At 39.1% G+C, this 25015-nt stretch overlaps 1 protein-coding gene across 1 annotated transcript in view; it reads right to left on the bottom strand.

Moving 5' to 3' along the window:
* The window catches only part of LOC132762832 (phosphoglycerate kinase), a 33307-nt gene extending 9759 nt beyond the window's left edge, over positions 1–23548 (bottom strand). The window contains exons 1-7 of the mRNA XM_067471499.1: positions 23408–23548; positions 11668–11718; positions 9958–10113; positions 9725–9869; positions 6810–6913; positions 5240–5359; positions 1025–1139 (exon numbers count right to left, since the gene is read on the bottom strand). Of these exons, the coding sequence (XP_067327600.1) occupies positions 1025–1139; positions 5240–5359; positions 6810–6913; positions 9725–9869; positions 9958–10113; positions 11668–11718; positions 23408–23472 (756 nt within the window). The 5' untranslated portion in view covers positions 23473–23548. The remainder of the gene's footprint in view (positions 1–1024; positions 1140–5239; positions 5360–6809; positions 6914–9724; positions 9870–9957; positions 10114–11667; positions 11719–23407) is intronic.
* Between the last annotated feature and the right edge of the window lie 1467 nt (positions 23549–25015).

Raw genomic sequence — 25015 nt, 5'->3', positions numbered from 1 at the left:
TTGAAGTGACTGGACTGACCTTGAGGGAGCTGGGGGTGGTAACGGCCGACAGGGAGCTCTGGCGTAGGCTGGTCCATGAGGTCACGAAGAGTCGGAGACGACTGAACGAATGAACAATGCCATCCAAAGATTTTAGATAGATAGAATTGGCTGGAGTCACACTTAAGAAATTTCCCTGTCCCAACTTACCCACAAATTCAGAACAAACCTATACAACCTATCTTGTTCGTAACTCGGGGACTGCCTGCAATGCCTTTCACGCTGAATAAGGACAATAATAATAAACATTATTATTATTATTATTATTATTATTATTAATAATAATAATAATAATAATAAACCATCTCCCTGAAGGGGACTCGGGGCGGCTCACATGAGGCCAAGCCCAAAAATACAATACAGTAAAATAAAATACAGAACAAAATACATAAAATCACAAAATAAAATAGACAATGCAAAATAACAAAAGTGGAACTGGAATTTGGACTATGAGATGGCGAACGTTGAGCCTTAATTAGGTGAAATCGGTTTTATTGGTTTTATGGCCATCCAGCCTCTGCTTAAAAGCTTCCAAAGAAGGAGCCTCCACCACACTCCGGGGCAGAGAGTTCCACTGCTGAACGGCTCTCACAGTCAGGAAGTTCTTCCTTATGTTCAGATGGAATCTCCTCCCATCACTTTATTTCTTAATTAGTCGCTCTCCACCAAAGTGCTCCGAGCGACTTACAATTTAAAATAGCTTATACACAATATAAAACATTCAGTATAAAAACATTCAACATAAAAACATTCAGCAGTGACTATGTTGATGCCGGCATCGAATTGTGCCTTTGTAAGCCGCCCTGAGTCCCCCTCTGGGGTGAGAAGGATGGGGTAGAAGTAACTGAAATAATAATAATAATAACAACAATAACATAATAAAAGTCAAACAAATAGAGCAGGCCAAGTGCATGGATAGAATAATCAAATCCTGGATGAGATAGAAATAAAAAAATGTTACAAATGCTACAAGTCGCATACATACCTCCATCTTGTTGATGACTTTCAGGAAGGTGAAGGCCATTCCGCCACCGATGATCATCTCATTGACTTTGTCCAGCATGTTATTGATCAGCTGGATCTTATCTTGAACCTTTGCTCTGACGAAAGAAAAGGGGGGAAAGAACCACATATATTAGTCCTTGAACTGTTTAGGAAGAGAGCCACAAAGAGCTCGAAAGGGATATATACGTATAAGACTCGTCATCACCCTCCAGCAGGCCACCGCGGCTCCAACTGATTTGTTGTTCGTTCATTTTGGTATTAAATGGTTGCTATGCTGTTACTCTTGTTGTAAACCACCCTGAGTCCCTTTGGGGAGATAGGGTGGGATATAAATAAAGTATTATTATTAGAAACACAACAAGATGAGTCCACAGCAGACACTCTGTTGGATATATTATATTATATTATTATATTATATTATACTAGCAGTCCCCTGCCACACATTGCTGTGGCCCAGTCTCTGTATATGGCCTACGAGCCCACGAGGACTTTGAGATCGTCTGGAGAGGCCCTTCTCTTGATCCCGCCTGCCTCACAGGCACGCCTGGCGGGGACGAGAGACAGGGTCTTCTCGGTGGTGGCCCCCCGGCTGTGGAACACTCTCCCTGTAGACATCAGACAGGCGCCCTCCCTTATGACATTCCGCAAGAGCCTAAAGACGTGGTTGTTTGAGAAGGCGTTTGATTAAGTGCTACAACAATTGGCAACGATGATTGGAACGGAATATGGATAACGAGATTGGATTGTGATTCTATGATGAGACGTCGCGAATGATTTAGTGTAATTGTATTATTGATAGTGATGTTGTTATTGTGGTTTGTGATATTGCCTTTATTGTAAATTGTTTTTTATATGTTGTACACCGCCGTGAGTCGCCCGAGGGCTGAGAACGGCGGTCAACAAGTGCAGTAAATAAATAAATAAATAAATAAATAAATAAATAAATATGTGTTTTCTGTGTGTATATATTTGAGTATATGTGTGTTTGCATTTATATATGTGTGTGTGGTTTTCTGCATGTCTTGTAATGTATTCTTTTTTTTTTTTGGCTTTTTAAGTCTCTTCTGGTGTTTTTCAGTGTTTTTATGAGTGATGGTTACTTGTTGGCCTGACAGGTGTCTTGTGTCCAAATTTGGTGTCAATTCGCCAAGTGGTTTTTGAGTTATGTGAATCCCACAAACTAACATTACATTTTTATTTATATAGATTACTAGCTGTCCCCTGCCAGGCGTTGCTGTGGCCCAGTCCGTTGATCTGGAAACTGAAATAATGAGAAAGTGTTGGTTTCTAATATATGTAATTTCTTTCTGCTTGTGAGTAAACAGTATTTCTTGTTGTTTCTTTGTCAGTGTGGATGTGGAGAGTGTCTGGTTTGCCCACCCTGGAATATGCAACACAGAATTGTCCTTCTTTAGGGATCCTTTTCAAATCTATGATTTTACACCTGTGTGTGTGTGTGTATCATCTCATCTCATCTCATCTCATCTCATCTCATCTCATTTCATCTCAATCTATCTATCTATCTATCTATCTCTATGGCTTCATGGCTCTTTGTCAGGAGGACTTTGATTACCTTTTCTTGCCCTGGTGAAGGGAGTTGGACTGGATGGCCTTAAGTATGTTCTGTTGGTCATGGGGGTTCTGTGTGGGAAGTTTGCCCCAATTCTGTCATTTGTGGGGTTCAGAATGCTCTTTGATTGTAGGTGAACTGTGAATCCCAATGACTAAAAATCCCAAATGTCAAGGTCTATTTTCCCCAAACTCCATCTGTGTTCTTATTTGGGAGTATTGAGTTCTTGTGCCAAGTTTGGTCCAGATCCATCATTGTTTCAGTCCACAGTGCTCTCTGGATGTAGGTGAACTAAAACTCCCAAACTCAAGGTCAATGCCTACCAAACCCTTCCAGTATTTTCTGTTGGTCATGGGAGTTCTGGGTGCCAAGTTTGGTTCAATTCCATCGTTGATGGAGTTCAGAATGCTCTTTGATTGTAGGTGAACTATAAATCCTAGCAACTACAACTCCCAAATGAAAAAATCATAATTTTTTGAGTGATGGTCACTCCTTGTATTGTGAGACGTTTTGTGGCCAAATTTGGTGTGATTTCGTTTGTTGGTTCTTTTGTTTTTAAGGTACTCATTATGCACAGAGCATTTATATATATATATATAGGTTATACTATGTGTGTGTGTATGTATGTGTGTGTGTATGTGTGTGTGTGTGTGTGTGTATATATATATATATATATATATAACACTTCCACTTGAGTATCTGCACTTTACTTTACAAACACCTGGGGCAACATTAAGCAGCTTGCCATACAAGACACAGAGTCACAAAACCAAGCCAGCCTGTTGTCACTTTCGCTTATAAGCCCTACTAAAAGCAAGAAGAAAATACTATATTGCAATATAATGCATTGGTGTGGCTTGGATAGTGCATAACTTTCCTTAAACCGGAAGAATATGCGCCTGCCCATTGAAGTCTTGCAATTTTATGGGAAGGCCCCTGTCTTGTGGGTACGTTCCAAGGCTCAGTTTGGCCTTTGCCCACTGGAGCCTCAAAGAGCAGATTTGACACATCATAGAATATATTGTGCAACACCCACTGTAAACAGTAGAACTGTATTTAAGTCAACAATGTGCTTGGTCTCTTGGCCCAGCTTTGTCTAAAGTACTTAAAAGAGTTGTAATGATTCCCTGTCATTGGCTACAGCAGGCACGGGCCAACTTGGGCCCTCCCTCCAGGTGTTTTGGATTTCAACTCCCACAATTCCTAACAGCCTACCGGCTGTTAGGAATTGTGGGAGTTGAAGTCCAAAACACCTGGAGGGAGGGCCCAAGTTGGCCCGTGCCTGGGCTACAGTAACTCCCAGCTATAGTTTCAATTCACACTAAAGCAGTGTTTCTCAACGATCCTAATGCTGTGACCCACTTAATCCAGTTCCTCATGTTGTGATGTATTTTTGTTGCTGCTTCACAGCTGTAATTTTGCTATTGTTATGAATCGTCATGTAAATATCTGATATGTTGGATGTATTTTCATTCACTGGACCAAATTTGGCACAAATACCTGATACGCCCATTTGGGAGTTGTAGTTGCTGGGATTTATAGTTCACCTACAATCAAAGAGCATTCTGGACTCCACCAACAATGGAATTGAACCAAACTTGGCACACAGAATTCCCATGACCAACAATAAATACTTGGAAGATCCTCTGAGGATGCTTGCCATAGATGCAGGCGAAATGTCAGGAGAAATGCCTCTAGAACATGGCCATATAGCCCGAAAAAACCCACAAGAACCTAATACTTGGAAGAGTTTGGTGGGCATTGACCTTGAGTTTTGGAGTTGTAGTTCACCTATATCCAGAGAGCACTGAGGACTCAAACAATGAGGGATCTGGACCAAACTTGGCACAGATACTTGATAGGACCAAATGTGAACACGGGTGGGGTTTGGGGAAAATAGGCCTTGATGTTTGGGAGTTGTAGTTGCTGGGATTTATAGTTCACCTCCAATCAAAGAGCATTCTGGACACCACTAACGATGGAATTGAAACAGATTTAGCATACAAAACTCCCATGACCAACAGAAAATACTTGGAAGAGTTTGGTGGGCATTGACCTTGAGTTTTGGAGATATAGTTCACCTACATCCAGAGAGCAGCGAGGACTCAAGCAATGATGTATCTGGACCAAACTTGGCACGAATACTCAATAGGTCCAAAGGTGAACACTGGTGGGGGTTGGGGAAAAAAGGCCCTGACATTTGGGAGTTGTAGTTGCTGGGATTTATAGTTCATCTATAATCCAAGAGCATTCTGAACCCCGCCAATGACAGAATTGGGTCAAACTTCCCACACAGAAACCCCATGACCAAGAGAAAATACTGTGTTTTTTGATGGTCTTTGGTGACCCCTCTGACACCCCCCTCACGACCCCTCCAGGGGTCCTGACCCCTCAGGTTGAGAAACATTGCACTACAGGAAGTACTGAGTGGAGATTATGATATGTTTGCAACCTGAACTCTGATGGAAATGTCACACACACACTATTCTGACTGATATAGCAAACATGCTGATGATCCTAAGGAGAAAGAGACAAGTATCTGCACATGTTGAGGCCACTTTTGTAGCCAACCACCGAGTGATCCACTTTAAATTAGAAGCGGAAAATTGGCACTCTGGCTCTTACCCGCCAAGGATGGCCAGAAAGGGGCGCTCCGGGTGCTCCAAAGCTTTGGCAAAATAATCCAGCTCTTTCTTCATCAGGAAACCGGCAGCTTTTTGGGGCAGATTGACCCCAACCATGGAGCTGTGTTATTGGAAGAAGAAAAACACATTGCCAGTAATGCACGGTGCTGAATTGTATCAACAACAACAATAACAGCACCTGTTCTTTTGGCTCCATAAGGATTTATCACTCTACTCTTCAAATCCAAAGCTATACACAGATTTAGCAGCAAATGTGAATACTGGAGACACAATAGTGGACTTCTCGAAGCTCACACCTCTAATTTAACATGTCCTGCAAACATTATTGGTGCTCTTCTGCAAGCAACACTGTTGTGTGAAAGATTCATTTATATGACTGGATGAAATGGTAGGAAAGAACAGGAAAAGATCTGGTTTCCTTGCGTTTATTATAACAGTAAATAAAGAGCAACACTCAAAAACAGGGGAATTCCAGACAAGAAACAATCTGGGCCAACTAATCATCTCCCAACATAGGATTCCCCCAGGCAGTGAGAAGCCAGACCTCGAAAATTGCTAGGTCATTAAATGCTCATCAAGGTGGCCAATTCCTACATTCACACCTACCTCAAACAGACAAGAGTTCTTTCCCCCACCCTGGACTTTCCACAGACACATAAACCCCATTTCCTAGTTTTCAACAGATCTCACAATTTATTTATTTATTTCACTTACTTATACCCCGCCCTTCTCACCCCGGGGGGGACTCAGGGCGGCTTACAGGAGGAGGCACAATTAGATGCCCAACCCCTGAGGATGCCTGCCACAGATGCAAGAGAAACGTCAGGAGAGAATGCTTCTGGAACATGGCTAGACAGCCCAGAAAACACACAGCAACCCAGTGATTCAGGCCATAAAAGCCTTCAATAATATAATAATAATAATAATAATAATAATAATAACAATAACAACAACAGTAGACACTTAGGAAGTGTTTGACTTGTGATTTTTTGAACCAGTAAAATAATAATAATAATAATAATAATAATAATAATAATAATAGCAGCAGCTTGGGACAATGATGATGAAGGTAGTAGTAATTATTCTTATTCTTCATATAACAATTTAAAAAAAATGGGTCGATTAGAATAATAATGTTGATAGTGCTAATAATAGTAATAATAGTAATAATAATAACAATAATTTAGCAACAGTCTTTTAGTGGGTATTCCAATGCTAAGTAGCAGATATATAAACTGAAAATCCAGTAACCAGAATGCAACAGCTGCTCAACTATCTGGTAAAAACATACACAGAATAGATGGAGTACGTTCACACTGAAATAATGCAATTGCACAGTATTTTTCAATTGAGGTAGCTCTCCCAATGCCTATTTCCTACAATAAGGGGAATTCTGGACACATTAAACTGCACTTTGCTAAGACTGAGAGAGTCCCAAGACTATAATGATTGGATCAGAACCAGCGTCCCTAAAACAGAAGGACATGAAGCTTCCCATAAAGGAGCAGGGCTAAACCAACACGGATGATGTGAAAACAGAGGCTGCATACCTGTGGGCCCTATGCGCCGTCCCAAAAGCATCATTGACATAAACATCGCCCAGTTTCGAAAGGGAGGCTCTGAAAGCATCCACCTTTGCAGGATCAGCCTTGATCTGTGGACAACAAGAGAGATTTAAAAAAATATATTGGGTTTACATTATTTGGAGGCACTATGAGCAATTGGATAATTCCCCTCAGCCATGCCAAAACCTCTCCATGGCTGGATTTGCCTCATCCAGAAGCGAGTCGCCTTCTCTATTACCACTGGCTTATTTACTAATACTCTCAATGGCTTCTAAGTCTCCAGAATTGACCAGCTTTAGGAAATTAGTTTAAGTGCCCCCACAACAACTAACGAATGCTTAAACGGCTGAGGAGGAAAAGGAAGGGGCCTGTTAGGAATGGTGGGAGTTGAAGTCCAAAACACCTGGAGGGCTAAGCACCAACTGCTGCTCTGGGATCAGAATGAAGAGAGGGGCCAGGAAGACAGTCCCACCTTGTCTCCGGCACTGTGCTAATAGTATAGCATAATATAATATAATATAATATAATATAATATAATATAATATAATATATATTGTGTATACATATAATACTGGTAATATTATAATGTGATACAATACAATACAAATCATAATAATACCATATTATAATTACATATTTTATATTACATATAATATTACTAATAATATCATCTCCTGCATGATACTGCTGCTCTGGACCAGAGTGAACAGAGGGGGGGCCAGGGGACAGTTCCACCTTGTTTCCTGTGCTATGTTAATAATAATATAGTATAGTATAATATAATATAGTATAGTATAATATAATACATTGTGTGTGTGTGTGTGTGTATATATATATATAATGTGATACAATACTTCTAATAATATGATATTATAATTTCACATTTTATATTACATATAATATTACTAATAATATCTTGTCTCCTGTATATGTCATCAGTTGGGGACCCCCACCCCACCCCACCGAACCAACTGCTGCTCTGGGCCAGAGTGAAGAGAGGGGGGGCAGAAGACAGTTCCACCTTGTCTCCTGTGCTATGCTAATAACATAATATAATGTAATATAATTAATATATAGTATATACATATATTTATAATATTATAATGTAATGCAATTTAATAATATGATATTATGATTATATATTTTATATTCCGTGTTATATTACAATATAATGGTAGAGTACAACATAGTAATATATAATACTGATACTGTACTATGCTAATAATATAATATATTGTATGTATATACATCTTGTAAGCCACTCTGAGTCTCCTTCAAGGTGAGAGGGGCAGCATACAAATGTAGTAAATAAATAAATAAATAATATTACAGTATAATGGTATAGTACAATATAGTAATATATGATACTAATATTGTGCTATGGTAATAATATGAAATATTGTATTTACATATTACTTGTAAGCCCCTCTGAGTCCCCTTTGGGGTGAGAAGGGTGGTATATAAATGTCATAAATAAATAAGTTTGCCCATGCCTCATATAAGCCCATCAATATCTATCTGCACAGAACTAGCAACTTTAGAACATATGCTTAAAATGGGAGAGAAAACAAGCTGAGAGGGAAATGGGAGCAAGTATGCAAAGCCCAGGGCAAGTGACCCAGCCTGTATTTCACACAGGTTTCAGAATAAGTGGACACTGGCGCAGTGTGCATGAAAGCCCTTGGCCTCCAGGCGTCTGCTTGCACATGCTTCTGAAGCGCCATGCGGTGTTGTGTATCACGCTGCAAAAGGGCACTGTTACTGTATGTCAGCCTCCCACACTCGGGGTGCTCCCAAAAGGAGCCAAGTCGGAGGCTTAATGGGGTCAGAGTGGCTAAGAAAAGAAACCGGCTGGGACCAAGCACCATAGGTGACCTTCAAGGAAATGTCAGAGGTGGCCTGAATGCCCTTAAGGCGTCCGGTGTTAAGAAAGGCCAACCCCTGTTTAGTACTTGGATGGGAGACAATCGATGAATCCCAGGTTGTATTCTAGAGAAAGGGACTGGCAAAGTGACCGCAGGAGGAAATTCATGGGGGTCATAGAATGGCGATTTTGGTTCCTGGGTTACCAAGGTCATTTCCTAATCAGTTCCATCATAAAAACATGGAAAAAGTTTTTTAAACTGCAAAACCTTTGTGCCTGTGGAAGGGAGATCTCGCAGCATATTTTACTCTAGTTTTTCAATCAGTATCTGATAGAGTCTCAACCCTGATACAAACCAATTCAACACTGGGTTGTTGTAGGTTTTTTTCGGGCTATATGGCCATGTTCTAGAGGCATTCTCTCCTGACGTTTCGCCTGCATCTATGGCAAGCATCCTCAGAGGTAGTGAGGTCTGTTGGACAAAGGACTCTTGTTTGTGGGAGCTAGGTGTGAATGTTTCAACTGACCACCTTGATTAGCATTTGACGGCCTGGCAGTGCCTGGGGCTATCTTTTGTTGAGAGGTGATTAGATGTCCCAGATAGTTTCCTCTCTGTTGTTTTGCTGTTGTAATTTTAGAGTTTTTTAATACTACTAGCCAGATTTTGTTCATTTTCATGGTTTCCTCCACACTGATAGGGTTGGGGGGGGGGGGGGAATTGAATTTTGTCATTTAAGAGTTGTAGTTGCTGGGATTTATAGTTCACCTACAATCACAGAGCATTCTGACCTCATCAATGATGGAAATGAACCAAACTTGGCACACAGAACTGGAAGGGTTTGCTGGGCATTGGCCTTGAGTTTTGGAGCTGTAGTTCACCTACATCCAGAGAGCACTGTGGACCAAACTTGGCACGAATACCCAGGCCTGAGCTAGACACTAATACTCCTTGATGCAGCCTAGAATCACACTGACTTTTTGAGCTGCTGTGTCCAATTGAGGTGTCCGTAACTTGATTGAAGGCACAGGCACCCACCTTGTTCCCGGAGGCATCCTTCCCCTTCCCTTCCTCTTCTACGTGGAACCGGAGGTTCTCCAGGAGAATGACGGAGCCGGCGGCAGGGTTGGCACAAGCGGCCTCCACCTCCGCACCCACACAGTCTTTCAGGAACAAGACATCCCTGGGGGGACAACCCAAGAACACACAACCTGAGTCCAGGCATTTTACAATAAGAAGGAAATCCAAAAAAATGCAACGTGAGGCCGTACCTGCCGATCAGGGTTTTGAGTTCTGCGGCGACCGGTTGCAGAGAGTACTTGTCGGGCATCGGGACCCCATCTGGCCGCCCCAAGTGGCTCATGAGGACCACGGACTTGGCTCCATGGTCCAAGCAGTGCTTGATGGTCGGGACAGCTGCCTTGATTCTGCAATCAAAACAGAAGGTGAAAGGCAAAGCCTCACTCAGGGGTCAAAGTTAGAAAAGCAATTCAAGCTAATTCAGGATTGAGTGGCTGTGAGTTTCCGGGCTGCCAAGTCATGTTCCAGAAGCATTCTGTCCTGATGCTTCGCCCACATCTATGGCAGGCATTCTCAGAGGTTGTGAGATCTGTTGGAAACTAGGCAAGTGGAGCTCATATACTCTGTTTTATTATGTAATTATTTTATTGTCCTATTATATTATTGTATAAGCATTTTTACTTGATGTTGTGTGTCTTGAATGCATTTTATTTTGCTTTATTGTAATTGCTTGGGCTTGGCCCCGTGTTAGCCACCCTGAGTCCCTTCGGGGAGATGGAGTACAAATAAAGTTGTTGTTATTATTGTTATTATTATAATATATCTGTGGAGTGATGTCTAGGGTGGGAGAAAGAACTCTTGTCTGTTGGAGCCAAGTGTGAACGTTGCAACTGGCCACCTTGATTAGCACTGAATAGCCTTGCAGCTTCAAAGCCTCCCAACAAAAGATTCCCCCAGGCAGGAAGCAATCAGGCTTTGAAGCTGCAAGTCCATCAAAAGCCAATCAAGCTGGCCAATTGCAACATTCACACTTTCCTCCAACAGACAAGAGTTTCTTCTCCTACCCTGTTTATATATTCTACACATATATAAACTTCACTTGCCTAGTTTCCAACAGAGCTCGCAACCTCTGAGTGTGCCTATCATAGATGTGGGTGAAATGTCAGGAGAGAATGCTTCTGGAACATGGCCAGACAGCCAGGAAAACCCACAGCAACCCAGTGGTTCTGGCCATGAAAACCTTCAACGACACACAGGCCCGTAGCCAGGATTTTGATTCGGGGGGGGGGGGGGGGGGTTCTGAGTGAAAGAGGGTCTAGCCTAGCAAACCTTTTGTATCGTTACCCCAATACCCCCTCCATGCATATGGGATATATTGAGTATGGTGATCAGATCATGATATGAATAAACATAACAGTTTAAATAATGCACCAGTAAGGCCTTCTCGTGGACCACCATCAGAACTTCAGGGGGGGGGGGGGGCTGAAGCCCCTTAAGCCCCCCCCCCCCCCCCCCCCCCCGGCTACATGCCTGACGACACATTAATCCAGGATTGTTTCCATAACCTGTATGTTGATGCCACAAACATTATTGGGGCCATTTGTCTTTCTAACAACCCAACCCACAACATCACTTACCAAAATATTCGAACGGCCATTTGCAACGTATTTGGTTCCGTATGAACCAATGACGGTAGCCCGAGAGTTGCAACCTTCCAATTGCATTTGATTTCCATCTAGCCCTTAACCTTCTTCAGATCAATTGGAAGCTGAGCTACTTTGACTGTTCCGTCAAAGTCGGAGGAGCAAGGCTCAGAGCCAACAGATCCATACCATCTTCCGTGTCTTGTCTATACATATCATTCCTGAAATCTCATGCAAGTAAACAGCAGTCTTCCACATGACACCCAAATCACTGCTTCCCATTAATCTCCTGTTTAAAAGTCCAGAAAGGCCTCTTACCTTTGGTTGTTGGTTATTTTGTTGTCTTTCATTGGGACGTTGAAGTCAACCCTAAAAAGATAATAAAGGGAGACTAAGAATTTATTTATTTACTTTATTTGTATACCTCTCTTCTCAGCCAATTAGGCGACTCAGAGCGGTTAACAACAAGTAGCGGCAAAAATTCAATGCAAGCATCGTACAGCCATTTAAAAGACAATTAACACAATAATACAATAAGCAATTAACATCAATAACCATCAGTAAACATCAATAAACAACTCACTGGCATCTCATAACTAAAATCATAATCCAAGCTCGTCATCCGTTGCACTGATTTCCTATAATTCATTGTAATTCATTGCACTGCCTATTCAAACGCCTGTTCGAATAAGGTTTTCACTTTCTTCCGAAATGCCATTAATGAGGGAGCTAATCTGATGTCTGTGGGTAGGGCGTTCCACAGCCGAGGGGCCACCACTGAGAAGGCCCTGTCCCTCGTCCCCACCAACCGTGCATAATATGCAAATAATGCTCCATCTCCCCCACCATTTCCCCAGAAAACAATGACGTCTGACATCGGGAAGTAGTATAGCTCACAATTTCACTCCCACATTTACACCTGGGAAAGTAAAGCAAATAAAGGAACAGTGACTCTTTAAGAATAATAATTATATTTTGAAATCGACCATACAATTTTGGGGATTCCAAAAGTAAAGGTAGGGGACAGGTAAAAACATTCTAAAACAAAGATCAGAGCCTGGGAAGCAGGCCAAGATGGTTTCTAAGTCAAGGTTGAGAGAGCACAGCGTCTATTTGCACTCTCTCTCGTGTGAGCCTTTGTCCCCACCTCCTCACAGTGCAATGCACAAATGGAAAGAAACACATCAGGATTTCAGGGGAACCTGTAAAATATCAACAAGGTTTTGCCTTGGACAAGGCAATGGGCTTGTGTATGGGAGATTCAGGATCCAATCACTCTCCAGACTTGAAACTTAAGGCCCCTTCTACACAGCTGAATAAAATCTCACATGTTTTGCTTTGAACTGGAATATATGACAGTGTGGACTCAGTTCAAAGCAGACATTGGGGGATTTTCTGCCTTGATATTCTGGATTATATGGCTGCGTGGAAGGGCCCTTAGAATGGAGAACATGTGGTTCCTCAGGTCCTGTAAGCAGCAATATTAACCTGGCCAAGCAAGGAATGATGAGAGTTATCTATCTAAATAAAAATGCAATGTTCGTTTGTGGGATTAACATAACTCAAAAACGACTGGTCAAGTTGACACCAAATTTGGACACAAGACACCTATCAGGCCAACAAGTGACCATCACTCATAAAAACACTGAAAAACACAGCAGAAGAGACTTAAAAAGCAAAAAAAAGAAAGAAAAAAAAAAGACCATTACAACAAATGCACAAAACCACACACACACAATATGTGTGTATGTGTATATATGCGTATATATGTGTGTGTGTGTGTGTGTATGTATGTATGTATGTATATATATATATATATGTATGTACGTATGTATGTATGTTTGTGGGATTAACATAACTCAAAAACCACCGGGCGAATTGACACCAAATTTGGACACAAGACACCTCTCAGCCCAACGAGTGGCCATCAGTCATAAAAACACAGCAGAAGAGAACTTAAAAAGCAAAAAAACCAAAAAACCAAAAAAACCAAAACAAAAACTACATTACAATGCATACACAAAACCACATATATACACATATACACAAATATATATACACACATATATGCATGTATACACACAAAACACGTATACATAGACTGGGCCACAGCAACGTGTGGCAGGGGACGGCTAGTGGTTTCATATCTGGAAGACCACATTATTTTCCTTCCTGGCTTTAAACTCATTGGATTGCTCTTTACAACTCACTGCTCATGTTAACTGATGGGGCCAGTGGATCATCTGTTTATTGATCTGACTGGCCATAAACCACACTTCTGGGAGAGCAATTTCATTATTTTATACCATTCCAATTCCATTCAAATTCTGGGCAGTTCTCACAAAGCTTTGGGACTTCCTTCTCCCAGTGGGCCAAAAGCGCATAAGAATGCCCACTCTGCATGTAGCAGCTTGCATTTAAGTACTGGCTTAGATAGCAAGTTCTCCTCCTTTGTGAGAACTCTCATCCTGCATGTCAATGGAGAGGAATTACTCAGCAGAAAGGTTTGCATGCCATCACATGGCAGATGGGGAGAGACCCGGAGGAGGAGGAGGAGGAGGAGGAGCAGCTCCAGAAGGCATTGCTTCAAAGCCCGCTTTCTGCCCCGAAAGGACAAGCTTTGAAGGGCAGAGGAAGTTGCGTTGTGTAAAGAATGCTAACCTTCAGGCTTCCTTTCGGTTAAAACAGGAAACCGGCAGTTCAGTGACATGCCTTAGCTCAACTCTGAATGCTCAGGTTGTAGAATGACACTCCCCATATTTCCAAGATGCAACAAATCTTCTCCAAACTGCTTTGTGCAACTCACTGTAGCACCTAACACCATCTCAGGTCCTGTCATATAAAATCCAGATTATTTTGAACTGGATTATATAGTAATATAGACTAAAATAATCCCGTTCAAAGCAGATAATGTGGATCATCTGTTTGGATAATTTGGATTATATGGAAGTTTACAAGGGGCCTCAGTTAGGGAAAAGGAAACAAAACCCAGGCTGTAAAATCATTTAATAAAGCTATATAAACAAACTTGAAATACAATATCCTGTTCCTGGTTTCAAAATGTGATTTCCTGTTTAATTGTGCATTCTTTGCTTTGGAAGTAAGGAATACTTCCTTACTTCCAACCAAAAAGTCGCAGGTTCGAATTCGGGGAGCGGCGTGAGCTCCTGCTGTTAGCCCCAGCTCCTGCCAACCTAGTAATTTGAAATATGCAAACGTGAGTAGATCAATAGGTACCACGGGAAGGTAACAGCGCTCCATGCACATGACCTTGGAGGTGTCTATGGACAACGCTGGCTCTTTGTCTTAGAAATGGAGATGAGCACCAACCCCAAGTCGGACACAACTAGACTTAATATCAGGGGAAAACCTTTATCTATTTGGAAGTAGTTGTTCTACTCCAGAAACTTCATTTTTTGTGGCTGCCGCAAACTGTTGAATGAGTTGAGACTCAGGTCCCTTCTACACTGCCAAATAAAATCCAGATTATCTGCTCTGAACTTGATTATAGGAGAATGTAAACTCGCTTTGATTATCCGGATTACATGGCAGTGTAGAAGGGGCCTCAACGAATAGAGCTATTCATAGAAAAACTAGAGCGAAAGGTGCTATAGCAAGAACTACTTCCTGCAGAAACAAAAGTTTTGTAGTTTAGTCAACTTTTCCCATTTTTAAAATTAGAACCAATTAGGAAATGACGTTTACAACCCAGGAACAAAAATCATAGTGTAACATAGTCTAAAATATGCCAGATTTTGATGTTCCAAATTATTCAATTTTTGAGTATATAATTTGCCAAACAACTTCAACTGAAAATCAAAGGAAATGCCCTTGCCGAGTACCAGCAAACCTGGAAAAAGAAATCTTTTCATCCAGTTTACCTATCTGAACGTTACCAAATCCCAGAAGCACTTTAGTACCAAATCACCGCACACCGCACTTATATCATAATCCCACACCCCTCCGATACATCAGCACTTTTAACCTTGTACCCCTACTCCAGCCGACTCAGTTTTTAATAATGTCTTCTTGTATTGCTATTGTTTTTCTGCTTAACTGTTTTTATTTGCTAGATATTGTATTGTTGTATTGTGTTGGGCTTCGGCCTATTGTGAGCCGCATCGAATCCTTCGGGAGATGCTAGCGGGGTACAAATGAAGTTATAATAATATAATAATAATATCTCCCTGTATGAACCATCTCAGAGATTAAGATCGTTCAGAGAGGCCCTGCTCTCGGGCCCGCCTTCTTCACAGGTGCGATTGGTGGGAACGAGAGACAGGGCCTTTTCAGTGGTGGCCCCTCAGTTGTGGAACTCCCTTCCCAGCAATATTAGATCAGACCCTTCCTTCCTGACCTTCAGAAAGAGGGTAAAAACATGGCTCTGGGAGCAAGCCTTTGGCCAAAAACACAGTGCAATAGATGGACTTGGATTTGTGTGTAACGATTATTGGAATGGCCTGACTATGATTGCGGAAGATGTGATTTTATTGTTGCAACTGCAATGTTTTATATGCTTTAATGCTCTTAATCTTGTTTACTTTTTAAATATGTTTTAATGCTCTTAATCTTGGAGATGAGCACCACCCCCCCCCCCCCGAGTCAGACTCGACTAGACTAAAAGTCAGGGAAAAACCTTTACCTTAATATTGTTATAATATTATAATATACACAACCGCTGCGCTGCCAAATTTGCTGACCAAAAGGTCGACGGTTCAAATCTGTGGAGCCTGGTGAGCACCCGTTGTTAGCCCCAGCTCCTGCCAACCTAGCAATTGTGGGAGTTGAAGTCCAAAACACCTGGAAGGGCCCGTTTGCCATTTTTAATTGAAATGTTTATTTAATGGTATATTGGATGTATATTGTGTTTAAGGCATTGAATAATTGCCTTTTTAAAAGAGTCAAAACTTAAGAGGTGACTTTCAGACTAACTTGGAGACTCCAAACTCAAAAATTCTGGCACACACTGCAGATCTCCAGGCTCGAAATCCCATGCACTTCGCCTGGAAACAATTCACTCCTAATAAAACGAGCTGTTGGATATTGACTTCCCTCTTCCTGGGGCATTTCAAAATTTATTTATTTACTAGCCATCCCCTGCCACGCGTTGCTGTGGCCCAGTCTGTGTATATGTGTTTTGTGTGTGTATATGTGTGTATATATATGTGTATATGTGCATATATGTGTGGTTTTGCGCATGCATTGTAATGTATTTCTTATTTTTTTGCTTTTTAAGTCTCTTTTGTTGTGTTTTTATGAGTGGTGGTCACTCGTTGGCCTGAGAGGTGTCTTGTGTCCAAATTTGGTGTCAATTCGTCCAGTGGTTTTTGAGTTATGTTAACCCCACCAACCAACATTACATTTTTATTTATATAGATTATTCACTTAGACATTTATATGTCGCTTTTCAAAATTTATTTATTTACTAGCCGTCCCCTGCCACGTGTTGCTGTGGCCCAGTCTGTGTATATGTGTTTTGTGTGTGTATATGTGTGTATATATATGTGTATATGTGCATATATGTGTGGTTTTGCGCATGCATTGTAATGTATTTCTTATTTTTTTGCTTTTTAAGTCTCTTTTGTTGTGATTTTCAGTGTTTTTATGAGTGATGGTCACTCGTTGGTCTGAGAGGTGCCTTGTGTCCAAATTTGGTGTCAATTCGTCCAGTGGTTTTTGAGTTATGTTAACCCCACAAACCAACATTACATTTTTATTTATATAGATTATTCACTTAAGACATTTTCTCACCCCGAAGGGGATTCAGGGCAGCTTACAAGTAATATGTAAATACAATATATTAATTATTATCATAGCACAATATTATTATATATTACTACATTGTGCTATACCATTACAAAGTAATATTATTCGTTAATAATATAATATAATATAATATAATATAATATATTGTTAATAATATAATGTAGTATAATTTATTTATTTATTTATTATTCAAACTTCTATGCGGCCACTCCCCTGGGGCTCGGAGTGGCTTACAAGAACAGGCTAAAATCTAACACAATTTAAAAACAGCAATCAAAGATCAAAGGCCCATCGAAACAGATATGTCTTACATGCCCTGCGGAAAGCTGATAAGTCCCGCAAGGCACGGACTTCAGGTGGCAGAGTATTCCAGAGTGATGGTGCCACTGCTGTAAAGGCTCTGCGTCTGGTTGCTGTTAGACGCAAGGTCTTGACACTGTATTGTATATACATATAATATTTATATTATTGTAATGTAATGCAATATAATACTACTAATAAGAGGATATTATAATTATACATTTATATTACATGTAATATTACTAATAATATTACAATATAATGGTTTAATACAATATAGTAATATAGAATACTGACATTGTACTATGCTAATAATATAATATATTGTATGTATATATAGTTTGTAAGCTGCTCTGAGTCCCCTTTGGGGTGAGAAGGGCAGCATATAAATGTCGTAAATAAATAAATAAAATATATAATTATAATATCATATTATTATTAGTATTATATTATACTTCATTATAATATTATCAATATTATGTGTATACACAATATATTATATTATAAATGTCTTTGGGGCTCTAAGCAAAGAGGTTTCGAACGGGTCTTCTTATCCAACGGCTTTGTACTAGGAATTGCAACTCCAATCTGTTTGAATTCATATGTTGCTGCAAAGGCAGGAGCGTTAACCCACTTTCCAGCAACGAATGGCTTAAACGTGCACTGAGTCACGGAAGCATTTCTGCACACATTGATTCACTTCTCCAGCCAGTGATTCATTCGGTCTTCAGAGTTAAAACACATCTTTTTAGGTCCATTTACCCTAATGTTACAACTTGAGGGCATAGTAAGGGGATCCTAGCTATGTCTGCTTAAAAAATTAATCCAAGTCCTGTTTTGCACAACACTTTCCAGTGCTCCTTCTTTGTTTGGCCTATCTTTTAGACCAGGCATGGGCAAACTTGGGCCCTCCGGGTGTTTTGGACTTCAACTCCCACAATTCCTAACAGCCTACCGGCTGTTAGGAATTGTGGGAGTTGAAGTCCAAAACACCTGGAGGGCCCAAGTTTACCCATGTCTGTCTTAGACCATAAATAAAATAAACTATTTGGAAAGTTGACAGAGAATAAACTCCCAAGCGCCTCTTCATGACCATGGACAGGGTCTTAATTATACTATTCGTTTTTAATAATTATTGGTTTATTTCTAACATCTATGGATTGTGGGTTTTGGACTGCATTGCTTTTAAGGTTGTGGGACAGTTTGGGCCTCATTTCAGAGAAGAAAGTAGAGCATAAATAAAGATGATGATGATGATGTTCAATCCTGTAGGTCTTGTTTAAGAGAACAAAGTAGGGGATAATTATGATGGTGGTAATAATAATAATAATAATAATAATAATAATAACAATGTTCAATCCTGGATGGTGTCTTTAAGAGATGGAATGAGGGTATAGATAATAAATAATAATAATAATAATAATAATAATAATAATAATAATAACAATGTTCTATCCTGGAGGATGTCTTTAAGAAAAGGAACAAGGGTATATAATAATAATAATAGTAACAACAACAACAACGTTCAATCCTGGGGGGTGTCTTTAAGAGAAGGAATAAGGGTATTATTATTAATAATAATAATAATAATAATAATAAAAATAACAACAATGTTCAATCCTGAAGGGTGTCTTTAAGAGAAGGAACAAAGGTATAAATAATAATAATAATAACAATAACAACAACAACAACAACAACAACAATGTTCCTGGAGGGTGTCTTTAAGAGATGGAATGAGGGTATAGATAATAATAATAATAATAATAATAATAATCAATCCTGAAGGGTGTCTTTAAGAGAAGGAATGAAGGTATTAATAACAACAACAACAACAACAACATTCAATCCTGGAGGGTATCTTTAAGAGAAGGAATGAAGGTATTAATAATAATAATAATAATAACAACAACATTCAATCTTGGGAGGGGATCTCATTGAAGGGAAGAAGTAGTGTATCAATAACAATAATGTTCAAGATTGGAGGGAGTCCCCTTCAAGAGAGGAAAGTAGGGGATAAATATTATTATTTATATAATAGTAATAGGTAAAGGTTTCCCCTTGACATTAAGTCTAGTCGTGTCGGACTCTGAGCAGTGGTGCTCATCTCCATTTGTAAGCCAAAGAGCCGGCGTTGTCCATAGACACCTCCAAGGTCATGTGGCTGGCACAGTGTGCTGTAACCTTCCTGCCAAAGTGGTACCTATTGATCTACTCACATTTGCATGTTTGCAAATTGCTAGGTTGGCAGGAGCTGGGGCTAACAGGAGCTCACCCCACTCACTGGATTTGAACCACCAACCTTTCGGTCAGGAAGTTCAGCAGTTTAATCCGCTGCATCACCAGGGGGCCTTAATATTATAATTTAATATTATAATAATAGAATTCAACATAATAATAATGTTCAATTATGGAGGGGGTCTCCTTTAAGAGAAATGAGCAGGGAATAAGTCAATAATAATATTATATTATAAAATAATAATAATGTTTAATATTGGGGTTCTCTTTCAAGAGAGGAAAGTAGAGGATAGATATTATTATTATTACAATATATTATTATTACTAATGTTCAATATTGGAGGAGCTCCCCTTTACGATAATAATAATAATATTTATTTATTTATTTATTTATTTGATGCACTTATTAACCGCCATTCTCAGCCTTTACGGGCGACTCATGGCGGTGTACAGTACACATAAAAAGACAGTTACAAAGGCCAGTATCAACAACATATAACTATACGACAAATACAAACTACATAAAAATCCGCTTCGTCTCTTAGTAGAATCATAGCCAGTCTCATTTTCCTTATACCATTCCAGTTCTCATTACCGTAATGTTGTTGCTTAGCACTTAATTAAATGCCCTCTCGAACAGCCAGGTCTTAAGGCTTTTTCGAAAGGACATGAGGGAGGGCGCCTGTCTGATGTGTGCCGGGAGAGTGTTCCACAGCCGGGGGGCCACCACCGAGAAGGCCCTCTCCCTCGTCCCCGCCAGGCGTGCCTGTGATGCAGGCGGGATCGAGAGAAGGGCCTCCCCAGACGATCTCAAGGTCCTCGTGGGCTCGTAGGCCAAGATGCGGTCAGAAAGGTATTTTGGGCCGAAACCGTTTAGGGCTTTGTAGGCCAAGACCAGCACCTTGAATTGGGTCCAGCAGCAAATCGGCAGCCAGTGGAGCTGGGACAACAAGGGCGTTGTGTGCTCCCTGCTACCCGCTCCAGTTAGTAACATGGCTGCCGCACGCTGGACCAGCTGAAGCTTCCGGGCCGTCTTCAAGGGCAGCCCCACGTAGAGAGCGTTGCAGTAATCCAGGCGGGATGTGACAAGAGCGTGTACCACCGTGGCCAAATCAGACTTCCCGAGATACGGGAATTGGAGTTCTCTTTCAAGAGAAGCAAGTAGAGGATATATTATTAATAATATTAGAATATAATAATATATTATTATTAATGTTCAATATTGGAGGAGTTCCCCTTTAAGATGATAATAATAATGTTTAATATTGGAGTTCTCCTTCAAGAGAAGCAAGTAGAGGACAGAATATTATTACTATTATTACAATATAATATATTATTATTACTAATGTTCAATATTGGAGGAGCTCCCCTTTAAGATAATAATAATAATAATAATAATAATAATGTTTAAAATTGGAGTTCTCTTTCAAGATAAGCAAGTAGAGAATATATATTATTATTATTACAATATATTATTATTACTAATGTTTTATATTGGAGGAGCTCCCCTTTAAGATAATAATAATAATAATAATGTTTAAAATTGGAGTTCTCTTTCAAGAGAAGCAAGTAGAGGATACATATTATTATTACAATATATTATATCATTATTATTAATGTTCAATATTGGAGAAGTTCCCCTTTAAGATAACAATAATGTTTAATATTGGAGTTCTCCTTCAAGAGAAGCAAGTAGAGGATAGAATATTATTACTATTATTACAATATAATAATAATATATTATTATTATTATTAATGTTCAATATTGGAGAAGTTCCCCTTTAAGATAATAATAATGTTTAATATTGGAGTTCTCCTTCAAGAGAAGCAAGTAGAGGATAGATATTGTTACTATTATTACAATATAATATATTATTATTATTATTAATGTTCAATATTGGAGATGTTCCCCTTTAAGATGATAATAATAATAATAATAATAATAACAATGTTTAATATTGTAGTTCTCCTTCAAGAGAAGCAAGTAGAGGATAGAATATTATTACTATTTGTACAATATAATAATATATTATTAATGTTCAATATTGGAGAAGTTCCCCTTTAAGATAATAATAATAATGTTTAATATTGGAGTTCTCCTTCAAGAGAAGCAAGCAGAAGACAGATATTATTATTACAATATATTATTATTACTAATGTTCAATATTGGAGGAGTTCCCCTTTAAGATAATAATAATAATAATGTTTAATATTGGAGTTCTCTTTCAAGATAAGCAAGTAGAGGATAGAATATTATTATTATTATATAATAATATATTATTATTATTAATGTTCAATATTGGAGGAGTTCCCCTTTAAGATAATAATAATAATAATAATGTTTAAAATTGGAGTTCTCTTTCAAGAGAAGAAAGAAGAGAATACATGTTATTATTATTACAATATATTATTATTAATGTTTAATATTGGAGTAGTTCCCCTTTAAGATAATAATATTAATAATGTTTAATATTGGAGTTCTCCTTCAAGAGAAGCAAGTAGAGGATAGAATATTATTACTATTATTACAATATATTATTATTATTATTATTAATGTTCAATATTGGAGAAGTTCCCCTTTAGGATAATAATTATAATAATAAATGTTTAATATTGGAGTTCTCCTTCAAGAGAAGCAAGTAGGGGATACACATTACTATTAAATATATTATTATTATTATTAAGGATCAATATTGGAGTTCCCCTTTAAGATAATAATAATAATAATAATGTTTAAAATTGGAGTTCTCCTTCAAGAGAAGCAAGTAGGGGATACACATTACTATTAAATATATTATTATTATTATTAAGGATCAATATTGGAGTTCCCCTTTAAGATAATAATAATAATAATAATGTTTAAAATTGGAGTTCTCCTTCAAGAGAAGCAAGTAGAAGATAGATATTATTACTATTATTACAATATTATTATTATTATTATTATTATTATTAATGTTCAATATTGGAGGAGTTCCCCTTTAAGATAATAATAATAATAAGAAGAATGTTTAAAATTGGAGTTCTCCTTCAAGAGAAGCAAGTAGAAGATAGATATTACTATTATTACAATATTATTATTACTAATGTTCAATATTGGAGGAGTTCCCCTTTAAGATAATAATAATAATAATAATAATGTTCAATATTGGAGTAGTTCTCTTTCAAGAGAAGCAAGTAGAGGATAGAATATTATTACTATTATTACAATATAATAATATATTATTATTAATGTTCAATATTGGAGGAGTTCCCCTTTAAGATAATAATAATAATAATAATAATAATGTTTAATATTGGAGTTCTCCTTCAAGAGTAGTAGATATTATTATTACAATATAATATATTACAATTACAATTAATGTTCAATATTGGAGAAGTTCCCCTTTAAGATAATAATAATAATAATAATAATAATAATGGAGAAAATCTCCTTTAAGAGAGGAAAGCAAGGTAATAATACATAATAATAATAATACAAAATGGCAATGCCCAATGCCACCCCTGCACCCCGACTTTCCATGTTAAGGGGTATTTCAAATAGACACGTGTCTACTCCCTGACACGTGTCCTCCCCTTCCCATGTGACACGCGTGCAAAGATGCATGGCAATGCCCAATGCCACCCCTGCACCCAGACGCCGCCTTTCCATGTTAAGGGGTATTTCAAATAGACACGTGTCTAATCCCTGACACGTGTCCTCCCTTTCCCACGTGACACGCGTGCAAAGATGCGTGTCCAGAGTCCCGGGGCCACGCACCGCATGACGACGCGCTTCCCCTTCACGTCCACCTTGTCCAGCGTCAGCTTGTTGGAGAGAGACATCGTGGGAAGCCGGGAACGAAGCGCCTCACAGAAAGCAACCGGCGGCAGTGGCGGCGGAGGCAGAAATAACGTCTCCTCAGACTTGGCCCCGCCTCCTCGTCGCTCATTGGCTGCCCGGCTTCCGCGCCGCCGCGGGATTGGCTCCTAACGGGCAGCACTCCTACGTCACGATGTGGGCGTGTCTTAGGAAGGGAGCCGCCGTCACGTCGCGCACGCAGGGCCTGTCTTCCGTCTATTCTGGTCTTTCGGACTCCAACTCCCAGAATTCCTCACCATTGTTCCCCGCGGCCGAGGCTTCTGGGAGTTGGAGTCCAATTTGGAAATCAATGCTTAGAGGGCACATTGAATGGAAGTCCTTGCCAAAGTGCAGATCCAGAGATACTAAAGCGGTACTAAACTGCGTTAATTCGATGGTGTGGATGCACCTACAAGTTATATTATAAAATAATATTATAAAATATAACTAAAATATATGGATCTCTACCAACTAAAGCTTGAAGTTAAATGTAATGATTTAATTTAAATAAAATGTAATTAGAATTTCAAATTGAAAACCACCTGAAGAAATATTATTTAAAAAATAGTTTGCAAATATTATTTTCAAATTTATATTTTGAAAAAACTACAAGCACAAACTAATATGTAAATGTACATGTCAATATAGGATTATATGTGAATATTATTTTAAATTTTTATGTATGAATATGATTTTAAAATTTATGTGTGAATAGATATGAATATTGCTTAAATATATATATGCATATTATTTCAAAATTTATTATTTAAAACTATAAACACAAATGCATATATATGTATATATATAATATACACACATAAATATATATTCATATATATATATATATCCATTTGAGGTTGTGGTATTTTAAATAGTAAGTTTTAAAATAATATGTATATATATAATATACACACATAAATATATATTCATATTCATATATATATATATATATATATCCATTTGTATTTGTAGTTTTTTAAATGTTGTTGTTCATTCGTTCAGTCGTCTCCGACTCTTCGTGACCTCATGGACCAGCCCACGCCAGAGCTCCCTGTCGGCCGTCACCACCCCCAGGGTCTCCTTCCAGGTCAGTCCAGTCACTACAAGGATGCCATCCATCCATCTTGCCCTTGGTCGGCCCCTCTTCCTTTTTCCTTCCACCTTCCCCAGCATCATTCCCTTCTCTAGGCTTTGCTGTCTCCTCATGATGTGGCCTTCAAAGGACTTCCACTTTGTCTCTAGTCTCCTTCCCTCCAGTGAGCTTTAGTCGGGCTTTCTTTCCTGGAGGATGGACTGGTTGGATCTTCTCGCAGTCCAAGGCACTCTCAGAACTTTCCTCCAACACCACAGCTCAAAAGCATCGATCTTCCTTCGCTCAGCCTTCCCGAAGGTCCAGCTCTCACATCCGTAGGTGACTACAGGGAAGACCATGGCTTGGACTAGGCAATGGATCTTGGTTGCCAGTCTGATGTCTCTACTCTTTGCTATTTTATCGAGACTGGACCTTGCTCTCCTCCCAAGAAGGAA

The sequence above is a fragment of the Anolis sagrei genome, chromosome 10 (assembly GCF_037176765.1).
Source record: "Anolis sagrei isolate rAnoSag1 chromosome 10, rAnoSag1.mat, whole genome shotgun sequence".
Lineage (NCBI taxonomy): Eukaryota > Metazoa > Chordata > Lepidosauria > Squamata > Dactyloidae > Anolis > Anolis sagrei.
Note: the sequence above shows the minus strand (reverse complement) of the source record. Positions and strands in the feature narration are given on the sequence as shown.